The sequence below is a fragment of the Aplysia californica genome, unplaced genomic scaffold (genome assembly GCF_000002075.1).
Source record: "Aplysia californica isolate F4 #8 unplaced genomic scaffold, AplCal3.0 scaffold00520, whole genome shotgun sequence".
Lineage (NCBI taxonomy): Eukaryota > Metazoa > Mollusca > Gastropoda > Aplysiida > Aplysiidae > Aplysia > Aplysia californica.
The window spans coordinates 151888-162000 of record NW_004797790.1 but is presented as its reverse complement, the minus strand read 5'-3'; the positions used below and the strand labels follow the sequence as shown (position 1 = coordinate 162000).

Below are 10113 nucleotides of genomic sequence, written 5' to 3'. Positions count from 1 at the left end.
GGGTTTTTGGCTTGGTTTGGTTTTGAATTGACGATAGCGATAACTGCTTTTGTCCTAGGATACTTCAGAGTCTTTCAGAAGACGTTTTAGAGGTGGGTTTTTTTTTAAGTTGTATCTTATCTTTACAACTGTCTGTGACACAGTGAGTGTAGTTCACATTCACTATCATTCTTAGCAACAACTGTTGGTCTGTTTTATCCGCCAACCTATAAATTTCATAAGCATTTATTTTTGTATTGATAGTTCCAACTGCAGAAATAAACATGGCATCTTCTGTCTTTTTTCTGCCTTTCTTTCATTTTTCTCTTTCTTTGAATCTTCGTTGTTGTTTTTTTCTTTCTTTTCTATACTTTTGTCATTTGTTTATTTATCTATTTACTAGGTGACTCTATAGCTGAACAGATAGAAAAGGGATACGTTAAAAAAGAAACGTGCAGTTTTTGTGTTTTTGTTTGTGTGTGTGATTTTGTAATTTAAAAAAAAATTTTAAAAAATTTGGGGTTGGCAGAGTGGACCTCCATCATATGAATTTTCATTCGCAAGTCACATACAAAAGTACTCCCTGACCCTCCCCGCGCGCCTGAATGCATAAAAAAAGACACTCCTCTCGGACCATTTTCTTTTCACAAACTTCCTGGTTTGGGGGTCGGGGTTAGCCGACAGTTACAGCGTATTCCAGTAGTTGCTGTCAACAGCCGTGTCCACGAACTGTTCATAAGAAGACTTATTCCGGCACAACTGCGCCACGATCGCTGTCGGCGGCACTCCCGTAGCATGACACTGACGACGGAGTGCCACACGGAGCTCAATGTTGACCCGATCGGATCGGTCCAATACACACGAACCAAGGATCCAGAGAAATTCATTTGTGTGCTTTAGTGGTCGTGGGCGCGCTGTGGTCGGGGGGAATTATACTAGAAGACAGAATACATAAACAACCGAAATTCTTCGTTGCACCAATCGTAGAAAGCAGTGTTGTACACTTATTGAAACAGTCATTTCCAGTGGAAAGGATCGGTCGGATCCTGACTCGGGGTATCACTGTACACATTTACATGGTGTTCACAGTGAGTAGACAATGACCTCTTCGTTAAATGACCCCAGATTAAGCAGCGCAAGGAGTTTACTGTAAACTTCTTGTAGCAGCGTTCTCTCTCGAAACATTAGCGTCTCCGCTGTGCCACTGTTGCAGGCTGAGGACGAGAGTTCAATAATCGAGAGGGGAAAAGTTCCTTTTATGGAGTAGCTTTGTCTTTGTGCTGCGATGCTATATTATCCCTCTCTGCCGAGGTTTTTGGTCCTGACAAGCAGGGCTAGCTTACTTCTTTAGTGTTCTTTATTGTGTCGATGGGAGCGTAAAACAATGACTATCACATGTGTCTCTCGGAACGCCAATCATTCCAACCCATATAACACACATCTGGTGGAAGGAATAACCATGTCAACCAGTGCCACACATACTATATTGTTTGACATTGTAAATAAAGAACGAGCGCTTGTCAAATGTCCACAGTGCTATTCAGTTGCTTTGAGACTTATTCCTACTGAATTTGAGAAAAATAAGCCTTTTTCAAGTTAGGCTGGCCGACGCGGTTGTGGTCTCATAAAAGTCAGCTCAGAAGGATCTCTGTAATTTTTCACTTTAAATAAAATCCTGCAGTGATTTGTAGGTTTGCTGATTTTAAAATTAAATGTTTACATAAAAAAAGATTGATATAGGTTCAGTAAGTAATTTTGAATTTAATATTTAAAGAAATTTAAGAAATAAGGGTAGTTTCCTTATTGCCATCCGTCAGATCCGACTTACATGTATAACTTGAGAGAGAGTCCCATAAGTGTTTACTGGTCATCAGTGGCTGGGGCAGCCCGTGTGGGCGGCTCATCTCGTGAGGAAGCAATGCAAACAATCTGGGGAGTACCGCCCACCACATCGTAGCCACAACATTACTGTTAACAGATCCTGTATTTTAGTTCTGATGAGTAATCCTACTTTTCGTATGTCTCTCTGTCAGTCAGCTGGTCAGTTTGTATCGTTGTCAGTTTGCAAGTCTCTCTGTTTGTGTGGCTGCTTCGATGACATCCCTCTGTATTTAATAACTCTGCTCATGTTCTTCTTGTTGAAAAAAAATGGCATTCTACGTCGTAAAAACAATTTTTCAAGGAAAATGCGGTTGAAAAGTGATATCTAACCTGTACTCATTAAACTAGTTGTTTTATTTGTTCATACATTTATTCTTAAATCTGCTAATGAATTCGCTTGTTTGTCCACAAATCAACAAGTTCATTTATTTTGTTTTCTCCTCTTCAGACAAGGATGGCAGAACTCTATACGTCACAACCTGAGCCTGAACGAATGCTTCGTGAAGATACCTAGAGACGATAAGAAACCCGGGAAGGGAAGCTACTGGACCCTTCACCCTGAGAGTTATAACATGTTCGACAACGGTAGCTATCTCAGACGAAGGAGGCGCTTCAAGAGGAGCCAGGCCGAAAAGGAGAAAGAAGAGAGAATGAAGCGGATGGCAGAAAACAAGGACGGGGTGAAGGAAGGTCTGGAGGAGGGAGAGGTGCAGCACAGTCACTCCCGCGGGGGCGACACGTCCAGTGGGAACACCAGCAGCAACACTTCTGGATCTGAGTCCGCCGTGGAGACGCCGGTCAAGCTGGAGAAGGATTCGATGAGGCCGCACAATTCACTGTCTCCCGGGGAACTCTCGCGGGGTACCAAGATAGAGCCGGTGGATACACCAAAGTCTGAGTGTGGAGTAGGCGGCGCCGGGGGCGCTCACGGTGAGCATCATCTCAGCATGAGTGACAGAATGGGCGGTACCAGACTTGGGGTGCCTCCCTTGTCGTCCCCCCATCATCCGTCGCACCTCTCGACTCACCCCCAGCTTCAGGGTCACGGGCTGGGTCTGCAAGGTCATCAGGGTTTATGCGGAGTGTCCAGTAATTCGCTACCGCTTCCTCCCGATCCCATAGAACCCACCGGTAGCAATTTCAGCGTGGAAAACTTCCTCTCCCCCTCTCATCACCTCAGTAACGGCGCTGATATGGGAGGCGGGGCATCGGGCTCGTCACGTCCACCTCCTCTGGTGTCACCCCATCATCTCCCTTACTCCCGACCCTCGTCGGATATATACAGGCCTGGAACGGCATGCAGCCAAGCCGCCTCTCCCTCGGCCTCCAGCTACAACTACCACTGTGGAGGGGGCGGAGCTAGTGGCTCTGGTCCATCAAGCTCCACCTACCCACCGGCGACCACGCCCCACCTCTCGTCCACGGCTCACGGCCAGCAGGCAGGAGTTCTACCCGCGCACCATCACCAGCACCCGGGCGTCATGAACATGTCCAGCGCCAGTAGCAACGGCACCAGCAACAACACCAACAACGGCAGCACCACCGGCGGAGGCGGGGCTGGCAGCACCAATGGCCACGGGTGCTCGGACGACAGCACTGGCAGCCCTCATGCCCCGGCCCATCACCACGCTCCCCACCACGCCCACTCCTCGTTACATCAACCCAACGGACTCAGCTCGAGCGTTTTCTCCATGTCGCAGACCAAAGACTTCACATATCCACGTACAAATGGTTGGTATCTCAATCCTGCGTTTGAGCCGGACCTGAACCCTGGCCCTTCGGATTTCAGCTCTTTCCCAGGTATGAGTATGAGAGATATGTTTCAAAGTTCGACAAGCTGCCAGTTGGCTGCCTTCAGAGCCCCTTCATACAAAACTCCGCCCTCGTCGTATTACGATTGCACAAAATATTAAACAGAACATTTCTGGAGACTATTAGGAAATAAAAAACTATTTTCACGGACACATGGTATACAAAATATATCCTTCAGTCCCATTCCTATCGCAAAACCTCTGCACGAACCTCTCCAACTTTGCTTACTTTTTTGTGAGACAAAGTTGTACCTCGACTGTTTGACTGTGCTATTATTTTATAAACAAGCCAAGAGTGTATCATTATACATGTAATATAATACATAGGCAGTTCACTGTTGCTGACAGTCCCACAGCTCCATGGTTTGCGCACCAAAGACGATACATGTTGAGCCATGGTCACAAGCAAAGTGGGTTCGAGAGTTCCCGGAGTGTCCATGCTGGGGTTCTTTTCAGTGCGTTGTAGTTGAAAAAGTTCTTTCCAAGTAAAGACTATTAGTCCAAATGTTGCATTTAGTTGTGTTTGTTTGCCATGATGTCGTTTGACTTAACCTGACTAGATTTTTCGCTCTCACAGCGTGCTTATGGTATTGGCTCTTCGTTTTTGCATTTATGATTTCAGCGATGTATTATGCATGGTTCAATAATATTGTTACACTGATAAGTGAGCATCTGCTGCTCTCCTCCTTATGACATTGTAGTTCGAAAGCTCCAGTGTGAAGTTTGAAACTCAAAGGCATCAATGTTTGTCTGTCGTTTATTCGTTGCATGCTTTTCGAACTCATGAATGTATACCCATCCCAGCTGTTATTTCTGTGACATCATCTCTTCGTTAAAGCTGTTCTTGGCGGAGACCATGTGACTTTATTCAAATCGATAGGCACAAATTTACAGTCATTCAACGTACCATTACAAGTAAGGTGTACATGTAGTTATTGAATTGTTTTTGGTGCGTTGTGACGTCACGGAACTTCTGCCTCTCTCAGTGGGCAGCTATGTCACCCCCCCCCCCCCTCCCCCAAACCATCCCACGTCTCTCTCTCTCTCTCTCTCTCTCTCTCTCTCTCTCTCTCTCTCTCTCTCTGTCTCTCTCTCTCTCTCTCTCTGTCTCTCTCTCTCTCTCTCTCTCTCTCTCTCTCTCTCTCTCTCTCTCTCTCTGTCTCGTCTCTCTCTGTCTCGTCTCTCTCTTCCCCTCACCACCCACCCTACCTCCCCTTTCTGAATCGGAGTGGCTAGAATTGAGCAGACAATGGGAGGTAAAGACTGGGTGCTCCCCTGTGAATGGCTGTGTAGTCTATGGTGTCTTATCAATAAGTTTGTCAATATTTGCATAAATGAAATGGGGAAAGGATAAAGAAGAGAAGCATACGGGCAAAATCAGGAGAGGCAGGACGACACTGTTAAGTGTAGACAAACGGTACTTAACGTTACTCTTCTCTCCATCACTGCAATCTGTGTTTTTATGCTATGTATTGGCTTAACTACATGTACATGCACCTCCTTCATAAGACTTACAGTGTTGACTGGGCATGGGTAAACGTGTCCGTGTCCCGGGCCGAATTAATCGATTTAGGTTATCCAAAGCAAAAGAAAATTTGGTGAAAATGGTTGAAATGACCAAGCTCTCAAAAGTGAGGCTAAAACTGACATTGCAGCATAATACGTCACTCAAGAGTATTTCACAAAGTAAGTTAGGGTGTTAAACAATCTATTGCTTTCAGCTGGGCGGGAAGTTATAGGTTTTTTCAAGAAAGATGTTTCTTATCAGGTGAGCCACATTCTTTGTTATTACTGGGTCGACTCGTGGGTCAGACTGAAACTGCTCGCGGGCTGAATCTGGCGGGCCATAGTTTGTCCATGCCTGATAAAGAGCAACCCTGTTCAAGCACTATCGTCCGTATGACTATGAGGTGCTTTCTACTATAATATTTAAGAGCAAATATATTCCTTTGTCGCGGCGAAGAGATCCTTGGTAAGCAAAGTTATCATACAAACCCTCTTTGAAATTCCAGCCAGAGATGTACAACCTATTGTCTACTTTGTGAATACTCCTTGTGGGTCTGTTTCTGTAGACCTGTGTTCTTGGAACCTGCATTTTGTAAAGTAAAGAGGCGCACCGAATGCAGGTAATATTTCGTTTGCTTTTTCTCTTGGGATGGAATATAATAGCTTCTTATCAATTATCGAATCTAAAAGTATTCATATTATGAAAGCTATGGGCAAATTTGCTCAAATCTCTAGTCGTTAGACAGCAAAGGGCAGCAAGGCAGTTGACACGCTTTGAATCAGTGACTTAATTAACGAGAAAGAAAAAACATGATATAGTACCCAATGATTTGTTTTGGTTTCTTTTTTCTTTGCTTTGTGTGACTTGTATGTGTATTTGTGCACTTTTGTATGTATGTGTGTGAGCACGTGCGTGCGCGCGCACGCGCGCGCGCGCGTGTGTGTGTGTGTGTGTGTGTGTGTGTGTGTGTGTGTGTGCGTGAATGCGTGCGTGCATGTGCGTGCGTGTGTGAGATGTTTAGGAAAAATTGGGCGAGGGGGGGTGTTCTCAATTTAAGAAAATATCCCCAAAAAGCCTTTCCTCTTGAAAAATGAGGAAAATGGCTTTTCAATCTTGCAAGTCCGGGTTGCTAACAAAAAAACAAAAAAAGCTAAAGCAGAATAGATTCAGTCTTTGGAAATAATATTTAGCATAAAAAGCATTTATTTTTTATTTAAGAAAAAAAATGAGGACGAGCGAGAAGTATGCGTTGGACCCCTCCCCCTCCCCCACCCCAAAATCCACACGCACACTGCTTTCAAATTGCCGTTCTAAACGCATAAAGAGATCCTTTGATAAGCCATACCGATTTCATTCACGGGGAGCGTCGCTATCCGTGGTTGGGACCAAAAACTAGTATGTTAACGAGTAAATGAGAATTTCACATTCAGGATGTCAACCTTAACGCAATCACGTCATCGATTACGTGCATTGTTAGGATATTAAACTCTTTTCACTTGTATTTGTTTCGGAGTGACATTGAACAATTTTTTCTACCCGGGAGAAATTAACCAGTTGACAGTGCGGTGTGCAAGGACCCCTATGTGGGCAGGAACATCAATTATGGGCTTCCTCTCTCACGTCGCGCCATGTGTTGTCGTGTCACATCGCCCTCTAACGGGAAATATTAGATTTTCTGAGCCATACAGTCATTTGTTTACGGAATTTTTATTCATTTGTTTATTTGTTCATCCATTCAGTGATTATGCTTATGTATTCTTTCGTTGACAGTTTTTAGCCAAAAATTACCTTTCTTTAGGAAATAAAATCTTATTCATTCGTTTGTTCATTCCTTCATTCATTCATTCATTTGGTTTATTTATTTATTTATTTATTTATTTATTTATTTATTTATTTATTTATTTACTCATTTCATTCTTTCTTTCTTTATCCAAGAGAAGTGTATTTTGTCCCTTTTAGAAATTCCCTATAATTCACAACTTGTTAGTCTGTTAAGCTTCGGGGTTTAATATTATTTTCAATTTGTTTTATCGTTTACAGTTATAATTGTTCGCGTCATTATCTTATCATAATTTATTTATTTATTTATTATTATTATTATTATTATTATTATTATTATTATTATTATTATTATTATTATTATTATTGTTGTTGTTGTTGTTGTTATTGTTATATTTTGTCTTATGATTATCATTACATTATCATTATTATTATTATTATTATAACTATTATAATCATTATTATATTATTATTTTCATTATCATCATCATCATTATCTTCATTACTAGTCTAAAATTATTTTACATAGGAATATATTGTCTTTTCTTTGGGGATTACATAATATTATTAATGTCTTTAGTTAGTTCGAAATATTTGTTATAACAGTGGGTCGCCCTAGATTTAAAAAAAAATATTTTATATGGTGTCCCAAAGAAAAAGTCATAGAATGTTTTTAAAAAAGCAATCAAAAGTGTTATTAAGAGAAACATCTATTTATACTCTAAATCGGCACCTGCCACACACACTTGTGTATTAAAGTGAATATTCCACGCAGCTGACTGAGCACACAGTGACTTTGAACGCTCTTCTCAAGTTGGCTTACAAGACATTGCATCCCCATAATATAAGAATAAATCTTGAATCAGTCTGTTGTCAGCGCGCATTGTGGGTGTCAGACGCTGCGATCACCACCACCTGTTTGGTTGTTTGCACCAGGAAACAATGCTTTTAATTAGTAACAGCAGGAAGTCTGGGCCAAACCTGACACACTGAATGGATCGCTCAGAGCACGTGCTGGGTTGTGGGTCAGTGGGTGAGTCTGTTGTCTGCTGTACACACGACCTTCTTCCAACGTTTGCTTTCCTCGCATCAGACGATGGGGAAAGTTGTGCCGTTGTTTTGGAGTTGACACAAAAATTAATATGCTGGCTGTTAATCTGGTCTATAGAATCTAACGCATAACAATGGGTGTTTATGGAGGTTGTTTATATTTGTTGTTTAAAGATAAAGAGTTGCAGGTCGAGACAAAACTTGGCTTTTTTAAAACAGAAAGAGTCACATGCATTGGCAAGAAAGGGGACCCCCCCCCCCCTTTCCCACAACCCGCCTTTCTATTTAGAGGTTTAAAAAAGGAAATGTAATGTTATATATGTATACTTCGGGCGTTTCTCATAACAGCTATGAGTTTTGATAAGGCCAGTTTGCTGTCGGGTGTCTTGGTATGGTATTCTTATTCTTTATCAATTTAAACGAGTATATACCCTTTCATTTGCATTTAAGACTGTTCTTGCATTCTGTTTCTTTGGCTAACCGAACCCTGGCATAGATATTCATTTTAAACATGTTTGTATGTATGCAGCAATATTGTGGTAGAAAACAAGCCGGAATAGAACCGAGATGTAAGACTAATAAAGAGAGTAACAAATGAGCAAATGGATTGTAAAGAAGAAACCAATTTCAGACAGAAAGACAGATCTAGATGTGGGAAGCAGGTGTACATTGCAGATCGCAGAGTTGCTATTGGAACTCACTTGCACAGGAATTTTGATAACTGAAAAGTGCTTCTCCAACCTATTTAGTCGCATTTTGAAGCCTCATCACCCCATCCCCTTCATTTTGTTTCTTTTTAGTGTTTTGCGGTTACTTTTTTTTTTACCGCCAAGGGCATGAGTACTGTAAAGCCCCTTGTGACTGAAAAAAAATGTTTAACTCAATTTCCGAATTTTGACATTTTCTTACCATATGATAGCGTTTTGGTTGATATTTAAGGGTTTGTTTATAGTGAAATCTTTCCGTTTGACTTGTGGGTGGTTGGAGGTGCTACTGGTAGGTCCTACTTCTTTACTTTCCGTCTGCTGTGTCTTTCTGTCTGTCTTTATGACTATTATTGTGTCGATGTGCTACCCTTTACTCATAATAAACAGAAAGAAACAAGCTGTTTGACTCTGAACCATCTCTGAACTCATTATTGCAATTCTTTTTTCAACTGTACAATTATGGGGAACAGAATCGCCTGTCAGGGTGGTCGTTTTTTCAAGTAGAATAGCGACTTAAGTCGCCCCCTAAAAGGTCCAGGCAAGGAACTTTAGGTCTCATTTTACAGAAATCAATAACATGATGCTATATTGGACCTACAGTGAAATTAAATAAAATAGTGATTACACATGGCTAGCGAGTGCGTGTACACGAAAACTCTAGTTCTGTTTTTAGAATGCACAAGTGAAATGAAACATGATTTGTGACAGCGCTCACCCAGAAAAAAATATTTAACCGTCTTCTTTCAAACCATTTCTATTACAATTCGGGTTGCACCGTGGTTAAATCAGGTTCTCGTCAAATTTTGCAACGTTTTCTCCCTTTGCGCAATTTTTATCTATTTTTAAGAATGTTTTGTGATCAACACCTTTAATCGCTATTTAAAACGCATTTCTGTTTTGATTTTGCTAAAAAGAGGTAAAAAATGTATTTGTAGTTTCCAAGGAGTGTCAAGCTTTGGAAGACACCAGACTTTGGCAGCCATTTGCGCTCTAATTTTACCTCTGATACAGGCGACCTCCACATCCTTCAATCTCAAATATTCAAGAAAGATAGGTATTTTTCCCCCCCTTAAAAACGAGCCAAATGAATTCCCTTTAAAATTATACCGTTATGTCCAAATGCACCCAAAAATTGACGAGCGCTTGATTCCACCGCGTCATGACACAAATACTATAATTGTGAGTTCTGCAGATGTAATTAGAATGTCTGTATGCGTCTGTTCTTAACAAGCTGAAGTGTCCTTTCCTGAGGGTTTGTGCATGAACTGGAATGCGAACAAAGTTGAGCTCGTATTCACTTGACACAGTCCTCTTGTGCCGGCTTGTTCTTGTCATGCAAATCACGTACAATGAAGTAAATCATTGCTTTTACATATCGCTTTTGCTGTCAAACTTTGAG

At 41.6% G+C, this 10113-nt stretch overlaps 1 protein-coding gene across 2 annotated transcripts in view; it reads left to right on the top strand.

The window, feature by feature from the left end:
- The window catches only part of LOC101857819 (forkhead box C1-A), a 40737-nt gene extending 36017 nt beyond the window's left edge, over positions 1-4720 (top strand). For both annotated transcript variants that reach the window (XM_005106220.3, XM_005106221.3), the window contains exon 4: positions 2309-4720. In XM_005106220.3, the coding sequence (XP_005106277.1) occupies positions 2309-3773 (1465 nt within the window). In that variant the 3' untranslated portion in view covers positions 3774-4720. The remainder of the gene's footprint in view (positions 1-2308) is intronic.
- The last annotated feature ends 5393 nt before the right edge of the window (positions 4721-10113 follow it).